The sequence below is a fragment of the Saimiri boliviensis genome, chromosome 15, assembly GCF_048565385.1.
Source record: "Saimiri boliviensis isolate mSaiBol1 chromosome 15, mSaiBol1.pri, whole genome shotgun sequence".
Classification (NCBI taxonomy): Eukaryota; Metazoa; Chordata; class Mammalia; order Primates; family Cebidae; genus Saimiri; species Saimiri boliviensis.
The window spans coordinates 45,461,894-45,481,278 of NC_133463.1; the positions used below are offsets into that span (position 1 = coordinate 45,461,894).

General features: G+C 39.4%; 1 protein-coding gene across 8 annotated transcripts in view; it reads left to right on the forward strand.

Moving 5' to 3' along the window:
• The window catches only part of TPD52 (tumor protein D52), a 154,506-nt gene that overhangs the window by 124,809 nt on the left and 10,312 nt on the right, over positions 1-19,385 (forward strand). For 4 of the 8 annotated variants that reach the window (XM_003940185.4, XM_003940183.4, XM_074386959.1 and 1 more), the window contains exons 2-4: positions 5,578-5,693; positions 12,965-13,113; positions 14,791-14,892. In XM_003940185.4, the coding sequence (XP_003940234.1) occupies positions 5,578-5,693; positions 12,965-13,113; positions 14,791-14,892 (367 nt within the window). Of the gene's footprint in view, positions 1-5,577; positions 5,694-12,964; positions 13,114-14,790; positions 14,893-15,950; positions 15,978-19,385 lie in introns of those variants that run through there. The other 4 variants (XM_039464416.2, XM_003940184.4, XM_074386958.1 and 1 more) reach the window with 2 other exon arrangements.

The following is a 19,385-nucleotide window of genomic DNA, read 5'->3' on the forward strand; positions in this document are numbered from 1 at the left end:
GTAAAAATGCTGATAGTTTAAAAAAAATCCTGCTTTATCGTCACTTATGTTTTTAAAAAATCTTTTTTGAAAAATTATGTTTAGTGGAGATAGGGTTTCACCACGTTGCCCAGGCTGGTCTCGAACTCCTGGACTCAAGTGATCTGCCTGTCTCCACCTCACAAGTGCTAGGATTACAGGTGTGTGTGAGTCACTGTGCCCAGCCTCCTAAAAATTTTTATTTAAATTTTTTGTTGTTGTTGTTTTGAGACAGGGTCTTGCTCTGTTACCCAGGCTGGAGTGCAGTGGCATGATCACAACTCACTGCAGCTTCAACCTCTTGGGTCCAAATGATCCTCCCAGCACAGCCTCCTGAGTAGCTGGGACTACAGGTGTATGCCATTGCCATTATACCTGGCTAATGATTTTTGAGTTTTTGCAGAGAGAGGATCTCACTTTGTTGCCTAGGCTGGTCTCGAACTCCTGGGCTCAAGTGATCTTCCCACCTTGGCCTCTGAAAGTGTTGGGATTACAGGTATGAGCCACTGTGTCTGGCCAAAAATTTTATGTTTATTGAAGTTCTTTTTTAGACTTATTCAGACATTTACACTCATCATTAACACTCCTGTGCGTATATTTTTAAATAAAAAAGAACATTTCCTAAAATGTTTTACCATAATCTGTGTCTATTCTATTGATTTATTTTCCTCGCCTAAAATGTCTGTGGTGCAGCCTTTCTTAATAGACATCTGTAACTGGACCTGGCATTTTCTAAGCCATTTTGCAAATTTTGAAACATGTTTGCAGGCGATGACCATGTCACAGTGACTGTTGGGCTGATTAACTGTACAGTACGTCTCAAAGATGTAAGATGTAACAAGTATCTTCACATAGATGGGGTGTGTCTCTCTGCTTGTCTTCTCTATCCTCACCCCTGAGACACTAGAACTCTCACCTGGGCATCAGTGAGAGGCATTGCCCTGTCAGTGGGCTCCAGACTCTTCCCAGGGCAGGCCACCTTCCACCCGGCTTGCTGGAAGGACTTTTCCAGAGATGAGTCTAGACTGGTCACTCTCCCACCTATAGCTCTTCAGGGATCCCCTGGACGGAACTGACAGGCTGACTATCTGTATGCACAGCTCGGTGGAGAGAACGAAGGCAATGGCTGAAATGTTAATAACCTGATGGAAGAAATGATCACTCATTTTCGGTCATTTGGGTGGATAATGTTGTCTGTGACTTTTAAGCCAGGGATCCTCACAGGTTCCTAGTCCCTCAGGAAAGCAAAAAGTTCCTATGGAGAAAGACTAGGTAGGCCCTGCTTCCTTGTCCTGCCATTATTATTGATATTTCTCTAAGAAAAAGTGTTCCTGAAGGAGTTGAGAGACAGAAAGACCCAAGTATTAATCCCACCTCTGCAACTCTGGGCAGATTATATAGCCTCAGAGGACCGCAGTTTCCTAGTGGGAAAAAATCCTCTTGGTTGTGGATTTTGGGGTGTTTTTGTTTTTATGACACATAGACTTCCCCTCACAGTGTCTGGTGTATTAGATGTCAGTAGATATTAATTGTATTTTCCCCACCTTCTTTGTCTTTTAAAAACAGCTTTCCATCGATTCTGAGAAAAACCATTAAAATTAATGAACAAATAAGAATTTTTGGATTATTTATTGTTTTCCATAATCTGTACTTTTCATTCATTCAGTCAGTCAGTCAGTCAGTCTCGCTCTGTCGCTCAGGCTGGAGTGCAGTGGCGCACTCTTGGATCACTGCAACCTTCGCCTCCCCGGTTCAAACAATTCTCTGCCTCAGCTTCCCAAGTAGCTGGGATTACAGGCGCCTGTCACCCCCTTGCCTGGCTAATTTTTTGTATTTTTAGTAGAGATGGGGTTTCACCATCTTGGCTAGGCTGGCCTTGAACTCCTGACCTTGTGATCCACCTGCCTTGGCCTCCCAAAGTGCTGGGATTACAGGCGTGAGCCACTATGCCTGGCAGTAATCTATACCCTTAAATGTTCTTATTTTTCTACTTTTTTATTTTGTGAATGAGAAGTTAATCTTCTCTCCCAAAAGCCAGACTCTATTTTCATATTACATACCATATTATTACTGAACATACAGGAAACAGGATCATATCTAGACGAATATATTAAGGCAAAATTTGGATTCCCAGGTTTGGGGCAACTTGAGTTGGAATTAATGAAGATTGCTTTTGATGTAGTCTGCCAGATTCTTTCACTTTTTAAGGTCTGATTATTGCTTCTATATACCTTTTGGGTCTGACCGTCAGCCCCCTGCTTTTGTCTTTGTTTTCAGATCAGTGATTTGAAGCATTTATTTTTACATCAGATTGTCTACGTTTAAAATCTGACCTCCACCAAATATTTAGGTGTGTTAACCTGGGAAAGTTGCTTAATGTCTGTAAGCTTCAGGTTCCTGATCTGTAAGAAGTGATGGGGATCCCCACCTTGCACAAGTGTTGCACTTAAGTATTTAAAACACTTAGTTTGGACTTGTCTGTAAATGGAATGCATTCCATCATGGTGGCTGTGGCTAATAATTTTCTCAAGGCATGACTGTGATGTTTTGCTGGTGATTTTGGTGTCTGCCATTCTGTTCTTCCTTGATGTTCTTTAGTTTCTAATTTTTTTTCTCAGACTACACCTTTTAATTTTAATTATAATGATTTGCTGCCACCTACGGGCTAATGTGGAAAGAGCAGAACGTGTAATTCCCAACTTTCTTAGATGCTGAATATAAAATCTTCAGGTCATCCTGGCAGACTTGAAGCCACCTGGACAACCAGCCATCTTCTTTTCTGGGAGATTTCTTTTCCTCGATAGCCCAGCCACATACTTGAATAGAACCAGATTCCCGTTGGGTTATTTTTGGAATTGGGCAGTATATGTAAAGCATTGTTAGCAATCAGATACTGTAATTTCCCCCTTGTTTGAGTAGATTTGCAAAATATAGTGTGTATCAAAAAGCATGAAAGAATCTTTGCTATTTAAGACATGGTTTGGTACCTGAGTTTTGTTTGTTTTGTTTTGGAGATCTAGTTGGAGAACTTGGGAGTTCTGTACAAAACATTAAAAATAAAATATTTACAGGCATCTCTGTCATGGTTCCTACTGTGTTGCCTTATGTGATCGTTACTTGAATGCTCCCAATTTCAATTTCATACTCCTTTCTTCACATAATCTGACATAGAGGATACATTTACAGGCACACACAGATCCTGGGAAATGGCAGTACTGGGAAATGTACTAGTACTGACAGTACCTCGTACAGCACCTTGTTCACAGTGTGATTTGGCAGGAGTTGGAGTAAGAGATGCCAATGCCAGATAGCAGGAGACGGGTCCAATAAGGGCTGTGTGCCAACCACAGGGGTTGAACTTTGCTTTGAAAACAGTAAGGAACCACCAAAGGATTTTAAGCTGAAGAGTGACACAATCAGATTTCTATTCTAGAAATATTATTTGGGCATTCCGTTCACAGATATTTACGTATTGAGCTTTTCTACCTACTGATTGTACCTATTAAATATTGTATATGCAGTCAAGAGCTTATTCATGTGTTTTTGCCAGTCCGATTTGTGGTTTTTGAATTATTTTATTTGTGTTACTTTTATGTCTTTAACAGTTTTGTACTTCATTTCAGGAAGGCACTATTTTGGTGCTGCCATGCTGGTGGTGGCAATTATTATAATTATTAACTACTGCTAATCAGCAAGTGTTCAATAGACCTTGTACCAAGTGCCTTTGTAACTTGTACGCCACGTACATAAGCATTATCTCATTGATTCATGTAATTCTCTGTTTGCTGTGACACTGGCTGCTTGTTCCACAGTGTGGTTACTCTCCTTTCCTTTTCTTCTGTGTCTGCTCCCTGGCGCCTCCAGTTGGGCAGGATGCCATATTGCTATGATTGAATTGGCACTTCTCAGAAATGGTCCTGGGGGGTAGCAGGGAACAACTGTAGTGGCTGTGATGCACACTGGCAGGAAGAGCAGGCAGAGGAGTAAACCTTTCCCTGATTTCTTTGCCAAAAAAAAAAAAGAAGAAAATCTGTTGCCAGAGGAGACTCTGCAATCCCAAACCTGTGAACTGAACGGAAACCTCTAAGCCAGGTGTCCCCAAACTGCGGCCCCCTGAGGCCATTTATCCGGCCCCTCGCAGCACTTCAGGAAGGGGCACCTCTTTCATTGGTGGTCAGTGAGAGGAGCACAGTATGTGGTGGCCCTCCAATGGTCTGAGGGACAGTGAACTGGCCCCCTGTGTAAAAAGTTTGGGGATGCCTGCTCTAGGGTAAGGCAGCTGAGGTCAGTAAGGGGGTGATAACAAGCTTAGTCACCAAATAATATGCAAATACAATATTTTTAAATTAATGTAAAAGAAAATCATGAGTCAAATTATGCAATTTTAAATAAAGAGATTAGCAATGGTGTTTTTCATGCAGAGCCATGTTAGAGTCTGAGTCAGAAGGAAATATCAGCAATACTAATCCTTCCAGTTAAAATTTTGGCATTTTGTTCATCATGGGTTCTTTGAATTTGATTTTTTAAAAATATTGCATTAAGATATTTATATTGGGTATTTTAGCGGCTTCTTCAATTGTGCAGCTAGGATTGGGGTGCCTTTCTGGCTTCATCTTAGCCTGTGGGTGAGGGTTGGGCAGGAAAAGAAAGGGGATCTAATGGGTAGCTGCCTCGGGGCACTCTCCAGTCATTCTCCCTGATAGGCTCTGCTCTGCGGGGATGGGTGCAGCGTGATTGGTCTTCAGTAGTGTGGAATGGCTCTGTGGCTGTTGGTCATGTCTCTGAACATGTATCTTAGTACTCTTTTTATAAGGGTATCTGGATGAGATATATGGTTCCTTTGTTTTTTGTTGTTCTTTTTTTTTTTTTTTTTTTAAGCTATAAAGAAGTGGCAGTGCCTCATGCCCATAATCCAAGAATTTGAGGCAGGAGCATGGCTTGAAGCCAGGAGTTCAAGACCAGCCTGGGCAACATAGCAAGACCCTGTCTCTACCTCCTAAAAAACGCAAACACCAAAAAACAAAAAACCCCAAAACTACAAGAAGGTGTTTTCTACCTCCACTAATGGAAAGAAACAGAATAAAATTGACTTAGGACATTTAGTTCTTTCAGTGGTTACTCCTTTACTGAGTTTGATGAAGTGTTGGCTTTGATTACCACAGCAAGCTGAGGAGATACACAAACTCCTGTCTTGGGTTAGTGGGAAGGGGCTAAAATCTTTCATCTAATTTATAATGATTTACTTGTGCAGCCATTTAAAGCATTTGTAAGATCTCATTTGGGGCCCTTCTCTCTTTTGCTGTTAACTATATTGTGACTGAGATTGTGAACAGAAGCTAAGAGAATGCTATATTTTCTAAATTCATATTGGTGGTTTCTGGTGGTTGGCTCAGATTTTCTTTTGTCCTTTGCTGAGAGAGTTAGGTCATTTGAATGTCCAGAGAAAAGATATGTGGATCTACTGTCATTGGCTTTATTCTGGCTGGGACAGTGGAGGAGCTTAAAGGAGGATTTTACTTAGATTTTGCATTTTAAAAAAATGTTTAAATCCCCAACCAGGTCTGCTGAGAACAGACCCAGTCCCTGAGGAAGGAGAAGATGTTGCTGCCACGATCAGTGCCACAGAGACCCTATCAGAAGAGGAGCGGGAAGAGCTAAGAAGAGAACTTGCAAAGGTAAAGAACCATTCCTTTTGCAACTTTATTTTTGCACTTAAAATGTACTGTCATTTGTGTTTCTCAAGCACATGGTGCTGTGTTTATAGTCAGTTCCAGGGGAGAGAAAGCATGGGTGTTTACTTCTCCAACAGGTCTTGAGTAGGGGAGAGGAGATAGAAGAGGGTGACATCAGTTTGTTTTTACATGAGAAAAATGTATATATGGGCAAAATGGATGTGAAAAGTAGGGTGTAAGCAGGAAACTAGTGAGAGTAGTAGGGAATGTCTTCTAGGGGACATCACTGACGTCTGATGCACTTGCTCTTCAGTGCATCAGTGACTTTGTTCCACCCTTGGTTGTGTTGCGGAGATGGACACTTTCGAACTTTCTTCCTCTTTTCCTTCCTTCTAGATCCCTCCTTCCCTCGCCTTCCTTTTCTCCCCACCTCCTTCCTTTCCCTCCGTCCTTTCCTTCCCCTGCCTCCCTTCCCTGCCTCCCTTCCCTCCCTCCCTTCCCTCCTTCCTTCCCTCCCTCCCTCCATTCCCCTCCCCCACTCCCCATCCCCCTTTCCTCCCTTCTTGCTTTTTTTCTTTCCTAACTTCCTTTCTTGAAATTTGTTTAACATAAAAAGTAACCATTTTACTTTATTATTTTTATTTTATTTTTTGAGACGGACTCTCACTATGTTGCCCAGGCTGGAGTGCAGTGGCATAATCTTGGCTCATTGCAACCTCTGCCTCCTGGGGTCAAGCAATTCTCCTGCCTCAGCCTCCGGAGTAGGTGAGATTACAGACATGTGCCACCATGCCCAGGTAATTTTTGTGTTTTTAGTAGAGACAGGGTTTCACCATGTTGGCCAGGCTGGTTTCAAACTCCTGACCCTAAGTGATCCACCTGCCCTGGCCTCCCAAAGTGCTGGGATTACAGGCGTGAGCTACTGTACCTGGCCATTTTTTTTCTTTCTTTCTTCCTCCCTTCCCTTTCCTTTTTCCCTTCCCTTTTTCCTTTCCTTTTGATCTTTTTAAAGAGTGAAATTTTGCTTTTATTCATTCTCTCTGTTGTTTCCTATTGTCCATTTTATCTGCACTCTCATCCTTATTATTCCCTTTCTTCTCTTAGCTTTGGGTGTGGTTTGCTACTTTTAAAATTTTTCTCCAATTCCTTAAAGCAGGCGTCCCCAAACTTTTTACACAGGGGCCAGTTCACTGTCCCTCAGACCGTTGGAGGGCCGCCACATACTGTGCTCCTCTCACTGACCACCAATGAAAGAGGCGCCCCTTCCTGAAGTTCGGCGTGGGGCCGGATAAATGGCCTCAGGGGGCCACATGCGGCCCGCAGGCCGGGGACGCCTGCCTTAAAGTGTAGAGTTAGGTTATGAGATTTTTTTTTTTTTTTTAATGTAGGCATTTTCAGCCTACATTTCTTACTGACAGTGCTTCAACTGCATCCCGTAAGTTTTAATATGTTGTTTTTGTTTTCCTTCATTTCAGGGTGTTTTCTGTTTTCCTTTGTGACTTATTTTTGGGCCCATTGGTTGTTTAAAAGTGTGTGGCTTGATTTTTCCATATTTGTGAATTTTCTGGTTTTCCTTTTGGTTTTGATTTCCAATTTCATGGTGGTGGGTGGAGAAGGTACTTTGTATGACTTTAAGTTTATTGAGATTTGTTTTGTTGCCTAACACATACTCTGTCTTGGAAAGTGTTCCATGTGCTTTTGAGAAGAGTATATTTTCTACTGATTCGGGGTGAGTTGTTCTGTACATATACGTGTTAGGTGTAATTGATGCATGTTATTATTCAAGTCGTCTATCTCTTTATTGATCTTCTGTCTGTCTGTACTGTTCATTTTTTTACTTAAAGTTTTATAAACAAGGTGGGGATAGAATGAATAAGGCAGATGGGTGATAAGCCCCCTTTTCTTTTTTTGAAACAGAGTTTCATTCTGTTGTTGCCCAGGTTGGAGTGTGATGGCGTGATCTCGGCTCACTTTAACCTCTGCCTCCCAGGTTCAGGCGATTCTCCTGCCTCAGCCTCCTGAGTAGCTGGGAATACAGGCACATGCCACCATGCCCAGCTAATTTTTGTATTTTTAGTAGAGTTGGAGTTTTGTCATGTTGGCCAGGCTGGTCTTGAACTACTGACCTCAGGTGATCCACCTGCCTCGGCCTCTCAAAGTGCTGGGTTTATCGGCATGGGCCACCATGCCTGGCCATATATTTCTACATTTTTAGAGGGCATTACAATACAGATTACTTTTTCTCACTTAACTGATTTTTCAAAAAACATTTTTATGCCAATGAATACTCTTCTACAACCTCATTTTAAATTGCTGCATAGTTCACTTTTTATTTCTGCAAGCTCATTTTTAATTTATATTGCTTATAAACATTTGGATTGTTTCCATTTTTTGCTATTATGAACAATAGTTTGATGAAAAAACCTTCATGTAAGCCTTGATGCACTTCTTTAATTAGTGCTTTAAGATAAAGTCCTGGAAGTAGCATTATGCCTGGGTCTAATGGTTTTTAAGAGCATATAACAACATGACCATGATGCTATCCAGAACATTTTTCAGTGTTTTGAAAGAACATTTTTTTTCCGCAAATCCTTGTCAGTTCTCACTATTGTTCTATTAACAACAGAATAAAAACAATAGTAATAGCACCTAATGTCTACAGACTACATGCTGCGTGGGAGGCATTACGCTGAGCTCTTTACATGCATTATTTCATTAAGTATTACAACAGTCTTAAGGGGCAGGTGCTATTATCATGACCCATGGAAGAGGAAACATAGTATTTATTTAATAAATGAAGTTACCAGGTATATGATTTGTAAATATTTTCTCCCATTCTGTGGATTTTCCCTTTCATTTTCTTTATAGTGTCTTTTAAAACATTTTTTAAATTAATTTTTTTATTTAAAAAATTTTAGATTTAGAGGGTACATGTGTGAGTTTGTTACATGGGAATATCTTGTGATGTTGAGGTTTGGGCTTCTAATGATCCTGTTGCCCATGTAGTGAACATAGTTTTTCAGCTCTTTCCCCAACCTTCTCCACTTCTGGAATCCCCAGTGTTTAGCGTTCCTATCTTTGTGTCTGTGTGTACCCAATGTTTACCTCCCACTTATAAATCAGAACATGTGGTATTTGGTTTTCTGTTTCTGTATTAATTTGATTAGGAAGATGGCCTCCAGCTCTATGTTGCAGCAAAGGATATTATTTTGTACTTTTTAATGGCTGCATAGTATTCCATGATGTATATGTACCACATTGGATAATGGGCACTTGGGTTGATTTCATGTCTTTGCTATTGTGAATAGTGATGCAATGAACATATGAGTGCATGTGTCTTTTTGGTAGAACAATTTATATACCCAGTAATGGGATTGCCGTCATTGAATGGTAGCTCTGTATTAAGTTATCTGAGAAGTATCCAAATTGCTTTCCACAGTGGCTAAATTCTAGGACTGTTATGAATAATGCTGCTATAAGCAATTGTATGCAGTTTTTTTTGCATGGATATATGTTGTTATTTTGTTGTTTTTTGAGAGAGTCTCACTCTGTCACCCAAGCTAGAGTGCAGTAGTGTGATCGCAGCTCAGTGCAACCTCTGTCTCCCAGGTTCAAGCAATTCTCCTGCCTCAGCCTCCTGAGTAGCTGGGATTATAGGCATGCCACCATCATGCCTAACTAATTTTTGTATTTTTAGTAGAAACTGGGTATCACCATATTAGCCAGGCTGGTCTCAAACTCTTGACCTCAAGTGATCCATTCACCTTGGCTTCCCAAAGTGCTGGGATTATAGGCATGAGCCATTGCACCCAGCCTGGATGTGTGTTTTCAATTCTCTTAGTTATATATACCTAGGAGTAGAACTGCTGGGTCATATGGTAGCTCTGGGTTTAAATTTTTTGAGGAACTGTCAAACTGCTTTGTTGCCAAACTTCATTTTACATTCTCACCAGTCGTGTCTGAGGGTTCCAGTGTCTCCACATCCTTGTCAACACTTATTAATATATGTTTTTTAAAAATTATAACCATCCTAATGGGTATGAAGTGGTATCCCCTTGTGGTTTTGATTTGCATTTCTTACATTACCAATGACTGATGCTAAGCATCTTTTCATGTGCTTACTGGTCATTTGTGTATCTTGGAAGAAATGTCTATTTAAGTCCTTCACCCATTTTCTAATGGGTTGTCTTTTTTATTATGGAGTTGTAAGTTTCTTTATATATTCTGGATACTAGACTTTTATTAGATATGTAATTTGCCAATATTTTCCCCATTCTGTTGGTTGTCTTTTACTTTCATGATAGTGTCATTTGAAGCACAACCTCTCGGCATCCTCCCTTTCCCAACCTGTAACACCTATTATTTTACTCTCTACTTTAATGGGTTCAAATTTTTTTTTTCTTGGCTTCCAAGGTGAGTAAGAACATTCAGTATTTATCTTTCCATGCCTGATTTATTCTGCGTAACATATTATCTTCTAGGTTCATCCATGTTGCTGCAAATGACAGAATTTCATTCTTTTTTTTACGGCAGAATTGTATTTCATTGTGTATACCAAATTTTCGTTATCCATTCACCTCTTGATGGACACTTGGCTGTTGTAAATAGTGCTGCAATAAACATGGGGTTGTAGGCATCCCTTTGATATACTGATTTTCTTTCCTTCGGATAAATACCCAATAGTGAGATTCCTGGATTATATGGTATTTCTATTTTTAGTTTTTCTAAGAAACCTTTATACTGTTTTTCATAGTGGCTGTACTAATTTACATTCCCACCAACAGTGTATGAGTTCCCTTTTCTCTGAATCCTTGCCAGCATCTGTTACTAATTTTTTTTTTTGATAACAGACATAATAACAAGTATGAGGTGAGGTGATATCTTATTTTGATTTTGATTTGTATTTCCCTGATGATTAGTGATGTTGAACATTGTTAACATATTTATTGGACATTTATATGTCTCTTCTAAGAAATGTCTATTCAGAGCCTTTGCCCACTTTTTTAATGGGATTGCTTGTTTGTTTTGCTGTTGAATTGAGTTCCTTATATTTTTTGGATATTAGTCCCTTGTCAGATGAATACTTTGCAAATATTTTCTCCCATTCTACAGGTTATCTCTTCACTCTGTTGATGATTTCCTTTGCTGTGCAGAAGCTTTTATTTTAATTTAATCCCATTTGTCTATTTTTGTTTCTGTTGCCTGCGTTTCTAAGGTCTTAGCCATAAAATCTTTGTCTAGACCAATGTCCTGAGTGTTTCTTCTATGTTTTCTTTTAGTAGTTTTATGGTTTTGGGTCTTTTGTGAATTTCAAGTTGGTCTCTGTGTATAGTGATAGACACATCAGAGATTCCTATGCTTTAAAGGTCACTCTGTTTTACATGTGTATGTTGAATTGAGGAATCACAGCCATGATGTGCTGGGCTAGGTGTGTTAGCAGCACAAGCTAACCAACAAAGGTGGGGATATACTGTGTTGTGCATTGTTCAGAAAGATTTACAGTGGTTTGTCTTCGCAGCTTTCATTAGAGCAAGTGAGTACCTCAGAGAAGTGGTAAGGGGTGGGAAACTTACCATTTAAGACTATTCATAGAAATGTCTGAAGATTTGGAGTTTGAGGTAGAGACAGAGGAACTGGGAAGCTTAAGAGAGAGTCCATAAGAATTCAGCCAGTAAACTGAGACATGCATTCAGAAAACCTACATCTGGTTCTTACATTATTTGTTTGATGACTTTGGGCAAATCATTTAATTTACTTAATTTTGAATCTTAATCTTTCCTCTTTTGTTGTCCTTTTCTTCTCATATTCCACTGTCAGTGTGCATCTAAAAATGTGACGTACAAAACTGGATATGGTACTTGTAACTCCGACAAGCACAGGGGATCATTCATTTGTTCTGTCGGTCCTCCAATCCAGTTAATCTCATCTAGGAGTGATGCTGTAGGCGCTTCTTTTTCTTTTTGTTTTTCTTGGCAGCTGCATCACATTTGATTTATCCTTTTTTCAATTGCACTAATTTTGTGTCATGTTCTCTAAAAATTTAATTATCTGTGAAAACGTTTTACTGAGCAATACTCTTATGTTATTTTTAAAGGGCATGTTGTCTTTGAAATCATAGAAATACTGTGCAGGTCAGGCTGAGAATATGGCTTTGCAACAAGTCAGGAGACACATTTCTCTGAGGGTGTTCAATGTTAATGGATATACATTAGGGACTAGTTTTTCAGTTTCCTGGGACATAAAGTCTCTTCCACATGGTGTCTATTTTCTCTGAAATAGAGTCTGCCCTTTTCCCTGTTACTGAAATACAGAGTCAACCTGTTTTTCTGGATTAGACTTTTGTTCTATACTGTTTGTTTTTTCCCTTTCTTCCTAGCGTCTGCTTACAGTTTTAGCATCCTCAAGCATATTTAAGCTTTCCATGCCTTCATAATCTCACTGTGCCCTACCTATACCTCAGGGCTTCTTCAGGTCTTTTCAGCTTTTACTCGAAATGCCATCTGACTTCTCAAACTAGGTTCCTGAGACAGAGAGAGACCGAGTAGTTGAGCACCTCTTTTCACACCAGGCTCATCCACTGGCTCTTGGCCACTTAAGGGGTGGCTGTCCGTGGGTCAGGGCCTACCTCTACCCACCTAGCCCAGTCTGGACAGTCAGCATCAAGGAGTTCACGTGAAACCATGGCAGGGGTCTCTAGAGGAGGCAGTTTGATTTATTATGGCCATGACTTTGGCAGATATGGGGACTGAGTATATGTATCCAGTATATATAGACTCGTATCAGATATGCAAGGAGGTTGGATTTGAGTTTGGCTTGGTTCTGTATGTTTTGGTAGAGGTGGAGATCGTTTTGATTTATTATACAAATACAAGTTTTGCAGGCATTCAGATAGAAATGTCTGGGTTGGAAAGGCAGACCCAGAGGTCAGGAGAGTGGCTGTTAGAATACTTTATCAAGTATTATCTGTGTAGACGTTTTGAATCCTAAACCTGCAGGAGATAGCTGAGTAAGGAAGCATAACGAGAGAAGAGAAGGCCCCAAACAACTTAAGATGGGATTATAAAGAGCTCCCGTGGAAGAGGAGAGAGAAGCTCTGCAGGAGAGATCAGCAAGTAACCAGACTACTCCACAACATTCTACGTTGTTTTTAGAGAGAAAGATAAATGATTAAAAAACTTTTTAATGACTAGAATTTTGGGTGTAGTTCTGTGCCAATAATCTTAATTTACTGAATGACTTTTGCTGTATTCCTACCCCAAAACCTTTCCTCATAGGTAGAAGAAGAAATCCAGACCCTGTCTCAAGTGTTAGCAGCAAAAGAGAAGCATCTAGCAGAGATCAAGCGGAAACTTGGAATCAATTCACTACAGGAACTAAAACAGAACATTGCCAAAGGGTGGCAAGACGTGACAGCAACATCTGCGTATGTTCCCTCGATCATACCCTTTCCTTGGGAATGTAAAGGATACTGTTGTGCCTTTTGTCTGGGGAGGGGAAGAAAAAGAGGATGAGGATGCTTCACCAACTTTTCTTAAGATGACATGGGACACTTTTTTTCTAATTTTCAAGCATACCTGCCTCTTTTGTAACTTTGATTTTTTTCCAGACTATTTATTCTAAGGAATAGAAGGAAAGCTAGCCAGTTGAAGAAATAAAATTCAAGTTCCATTAAGTGTTATGTATTGATGTGCCACAAATATGAACATTGTGTCCTTTAGTCCTCAGAATAACCCAGTAAGAGTGGGTGGTGAGATAACCCTGGGTAAGGAAACACGCTCAGACAAATGAAGTTTTTAGGTCAAAATGTGGAGTGGTGAATCAAATTCAGGCCTGGAGCCAGTCTTTATTATTGATTTATTGATTTATTGGTTGATTTATTTTTTTAAACTTTATTCTGTATGTATCATAAGGTTCTCAGGTCATAGTCTCAGATACGCGCTCTTGGCAGAGGTCAATCTCTTAAGCTTTTTGTCTTTTTGACCACACATACGATCATACAGCATTATCATAATGCAGTTTCGTTTGCCAGCACAAGGAGGAGCAAGCTTCTAGCAGCAGAGTCTGAACTACTCTGTCTTCTGTATGGAGTGCCATCTGCAGAGCTGGTGAGCTTAGAAGTCGTTTTACAGTGTAACCATCAGCAGTGAGGCCAACTGCAGTTGACACGACAGTGCTTGAATGCCCAATCTTTTGGTCTGTTTTCTATTCATCTAAGTTGGCAGTGGGAAACCATACAGGAAACTATTTTTTTTTTACGGTATTACCATAAACCCTGTTTTTTATTGGTATTTGATCTTGACAGGGTAAGTAAAAATGCCTGAGCATTCTTTCCCATAATGTGGGGATTGTTAGGGTAGGCACAATATTACTATTTTGTTGTTGTTGTTGTTCTTGTTTTCATCATTTTTTTTTTGTTTGTTTTTGTTTTTGCTTTTCCCTTCTCTAATCTCCAGGTAGTGGGAAAGGAGGTGGTAAATCATACCTTTGCATTACAGCAGATACCACGCTGGAATAATTGTCAGCATTGCATATTTTACATACTTTATTGAAAGTACAGCAAGTCCTTATTTGGTAGCTCTAAAGACATGCAAAAAATTTTTAAAAAGGATACCCACAAAATGTATTTGGATAATAAAATACACATGGGTCCTACTTATCCCAGTTACTTCTTGCTTCTGGCCCTTCTTTAGGAAATCAAGTTGACAAAAGGCATCTGAGGAACTGGATTTCATTTTTGTTTTGTTTGGATTATGTGAGAAAAGAATAAGAGGTCTGAGTTCTTTCAGGCCCTGGCTTATTTTCATCTTTGTTTGATGATTATTTTTAGCCCTTACGTTGACTTCTTTGGCCCTGCCTTTAGAGGCCTCTGTCTTTCTGGCTGGACTAGGGCACTGCAGAAGATTGTGCCTGAAATGAGGGTTGAGTGTATGAAGATGTGGTGATGCTGCCCTGGTGGTTATGAAGGATTTTAGAAATTCTGAAACATATTTTCTCTTCTTGAGAGTTGTCCAGCAGGTGGTGACGACTGCACTTGAAACAATTGATATTAGAAAAGATCAGCTGACCTGTCTTTGCTCTATGTGTTTGTAATTTAATATAGTTACAAGAAGACATCTGAAACCTTGTCCCAGGCTGGACAGAAGGCCTCAGCTGCTTTTTCGTCTGTTGGCTCAGTCATCACTAAAAAGCTGGAAGACGTAAAGTATGTCCTCATTTTTCCTTGCTAACTAAGTAGCTGACGCAAATTAAAATGTTATTGTAGCTGCATCTTTTTCCTGATCTTGGTTCTAGTTGATGCTAGCTACCCCTGTTAGAGTGAGGGAGGGCACTCCTTCAAACAAGTAGCTGGAAGGCTCAAACCAGTATCTAGGTCTTCTAGGCCTAGTATTCTAACATCAGATAATCATCTGATCGTCATTTAAGGTTGTTGAAAAATTCTGGTTGTGAACTTCTGTGTCTTTTTAGTTCTTCAGGCTCATGCAGGGTAAGTATGTCTTGGGTGCAAATTTGTGATTGTGGACAGAGCCTGGTGTCTTACTGGGGATGACTACAGGAGCATTGAAGTGCACGCTTTGATTGAGACCTGGCTTCATGTTCTGTATGTGACATTTTATACCATGGTGTGATTACAACATGCTCATCCTTGCACCGATTTATACTAATCTGTAAGCTGTAACGACATTCATGCTTAGGCCAAAATCTTGATTTTGAGTTTTTGTTTGTTTGTTTGTACTTTAGATTCGTCTGCAGAGTTTTCCTTGCCATTTTGATAAAACCACTTCACAGTGCTTTTGTGCCCCCCTTCACTCATGTGGATTAGAACAGTGATGAAAATGACAAATGTGGTTTAAGTCAGCTGTGCTTCTGTTGGCATGCAAGATTTGTGTTGAAAAAAAAAATGCTTAGATTGCATGGCTTTGTGTTTTGCATTTGTGGGGAAAGTCTATCTTACAACCAGAATTTGTTGGTTGAATAGGTTTGGTCAATTTATATATTATACTTGATACCAAAAGAACTAATTTCCTCTCATTATATTTAAATTGTCATCATCTAAGCATAATGTAATAAATATAGGTTTCTTGAACTCTTTTGGCAATTATGTATACATCTATTATGTGTTCATTTTCTGTATGCTGACTGAATTGTATAGCAGTTTAGAGCCCAGGAAAAACGTTATACGTTTAAAATTTAGGTTACTTAATTGTTTTAGATTTCTCGGAACTTCCTTTCTTTTTTAATGCTTACTCTGGCTTCTTACAGATTGCAAGCCTTTTCACATTCCTTTAGGTAAGGAGAGTTTGAACCATCACTGCAGTCTAGCAGTTGTATAAGAAGTGTGCTGAGATTAGATTATATGCTACATTGGGTGATCATGTTTGTCCAGTACATAATTTTCTTGCGTTTGGGGTATCTTTTTCTCTAGTGCATTCCTAATTTCAAGGGAAGGTTTCTTGTATACCATGGGTAATTGATAAATTAAAAGAAGTATTTGACACTGTGGTTCAAGGGATGTGGAAATAATTTTGACATTTCTTTTTTCCTTTTTTCTTTGGTAAAAAGAAGCAGCTTTACCATGGCATGCAAAATTCCTCCCTTTTAATGTCTAACTTTGTTTGTTTGTTTTTGTTGCTTTTGTTTCTTTGGTGCTTTTGTAAGGATGTTGGAATTCTTCTCCACCTGGGTTTCATTACGCAATTGTAATAGACTGCATATGAACTGCCTCCTGATGTTAGTCTTCCGTCTTCTGTGGGTTACTCTACTTTTTTTTTTATTGTGGTAAAATATACGTAAGATAAAATCTACCACTACTCTGCACTTTTAAATACTTGTTTTAGCTTGTAGTTTTTACTATTTTATTATTTCTTTACACTTGTTATACTCTTTATGTACACAAGGCAACTTCATGGTTTGAAAAAGAAGAAAGTATATTAAGGTAAAAAAAGCGCATTAAAAAGATAGTAGCTCAAAGCATGCCTTATAGATAGATAGAGACTTCGTTATGTTGAGCAAACCTCTCTCTTTCCCAGGCAGACTCTCTGATTATGTAATTAGTTGTTGGAGGAAACTAAGGTGGAGGAAAATTTTTAGAGTGTATGCAGGGAGGATAATATGGTAGTAGTCTTCATCTCTATTCCTATTGATGCAGATTATTTTCTTAAATAATCACTAGCGGTAGTCTAGCTACTTGCCTTTTTAAGTAAGCAAACAGGTACTTATAGCTCCTATCTTGGTGACACTTATCCCTGGAAGTCAGAGTAAATCATAGGGATATATAAATTCTAAATGTTGAACTATTTAAAGCTAAAATTATGCTTAAAGAAATCAAGTAACCAATGATAGGTAATTGTATATCGTGGTCCTTCAATTAAAAAGTGCTGTAAGTAACTGAATACAGAGCCAGTCACATCATCCATTCTGCTGACACTAGAGTGTCTACTGTGGACAGATCCTGTGAGCATAAACATAAAGAAGACATGGCTTTTATTAGAATCAACCTTAAAATCTTAGTGTGGAGTAGGGGAAGAGTGGGGACTTGGGATAAGTTAAGAATGGAGGCCGGGTGTGGTGGCTCACACCTGTAATCCCAGCAGTTTGGGAGGCCAAGGCGGGCAGATCACGAGGTCAGGAGATCAAGACCATCCTGGCCAACATGGTGAAAACCCTGTCTCTACTGAAATACAAAAAATTAGCTGGATGTGGTGGTGTGTGCCTGTAATCTCAGCTACTTGGGAGGCTGAGGCAGGGAATTGCTTGAACCTGGGAGGCAGAGGTTGCAGTGACCTGAGATCACACCACTGTATTCCAGCCCAGCAACAGAGCAAGACTCTGTCTCAAGAAATAAAAGAACCAGCACTAGTTATAAAATTTAGATGTGATACAAACATCAATATAAGATAAAAAAGTAAGGGCTATTGAAGATGATGTTTCTTCAGTGTATATCACTAGACTTTTCTATACCTTCAAAGAATACCTTTCTGTACCTTAAAGCCATACCTAGGTACAGCCCAGTGTGTGCTGTCTTATGAATTCATCAGCAACAAATTGCGTTTTGCAACTCTTTTCTAGCTCCTTTTATAGTCACTGTCCATTTGATTTAAAAAATATAATTGAGTTTATGCGGTACCATTTTCAGTCTTGTTTTTAATGAATATTAAGTTTTTATGAATATTTAATTGCCTATCAGTATGTGGAGGTTATAAGGCTTTTGATTAAAGTCTGTATATGGAAAAATAAGATTATCTTTTCAAAGTTAAACTTTGTAATTCTTGCAAATTAAAGGTTGGATAAAGGCACTTTAAAAGATAATTTAAAAAAAATAAATAAAAGATAATTTCAAGGCCAAGAAGTCCTGATTGTGTTCTGATTTAATGTGCTCACATATATAAAGAAAACCTACATCTTTTAGATTATGTGAGGCATATATTGGCCATGTTCCCCCAAGAACTATCCAAAGAAAGGGAGCTTGGGCTGTAGATTTTGAGTGTTCCAGTCCCAGCAGCAAGTCATTTTCTCCCATGGAGATGGATGCAGGAGGCGCCTTTTGCTGAGTGCTCTGAAATAGTTGGTTAATCCCACCTAATATTTGTTCTGAGTCCATTTTACCTGGCAAATTTACGCCCGTGATTTTACTCCCTGATGTAATTATGGATATAGAAGGAGAAAATGCACCAGTTTTGTCAACCTGAATGTATTAGACTCAGCAACAGTTTTTATTTTACATAGTTGATAAATCAGCACTTGGGATTTAGGTATTTGTCTTATGCCTTGGTCGGGGAAGTGAGATGCATAAGGAAACAGAGAGAGCGCGGGATGCTTTTGATGTCCGGAGAATGAGGTGTGGTAGTAGCAAGGCCAAGGAGGACGTGGTCATGAGTGCTGTCCTAATAGGCCCTCTGGGGAAGCCCACTTTTCCCTCATGTGGTATGCTTATATTTCCCTTCCTGTTTCCATATTTTCTATGCATATGTGAAGTATAATATAAAGTAGATGTTAATTCATGTTTCAATTAAAGTCATGTGTTATAATAACAATTATTAACGTTTATAAGCCCAGCGAGACCACAGTACCTCAGAAGTAGGTGCTATTATTGTTTTGATATTACAGATGAGGAAACTGAGCCATAGAGAGATTAAGTGACTTCCCCAAGGTTGCACAGCAGGTGTTAAGTGGCTGATCATCAGGACTGGAACCAAGCTTGCCTAGTCCTGGAGCCTGCAGTGTCCTCCTGGGCCTCCCCAGAGCAGTGGTGTTTTAAGACATTGCCCCTTTGGACACTGTTCAGCAGTTACTTTGGACAGTAGCTGCTGTGATCACTGACATCAAGAGATCATGTGAGGGCAAAGTGGAATAATATTTTATTGATAGCTCTGAAAAGCGTGCATGGTACATAGTAAGCATTCCAACACATTAGCCACGACCTCTCTCTTCTCCTCCTCCCCCTGCTGCTACTTCCTTCTCCTCCCTCTAACCCCTTCCCTCTTATTAGTATTAGGGATGAAAGGATCAGATAACTATGTTAGAAACAAGGACTTAAAAATTTTTATTTGTAAATGATTTCTTCCTTGATGATTTAGAGAGACTGTCTTCAAATCAGTACAGATATTTCATACATAATACCTGGTCATTTTCTAACCAATTGAATAATTTGTTGCAACAAGCTATCTCATGTCTTTTCAAAAGAAATACATTAAATTT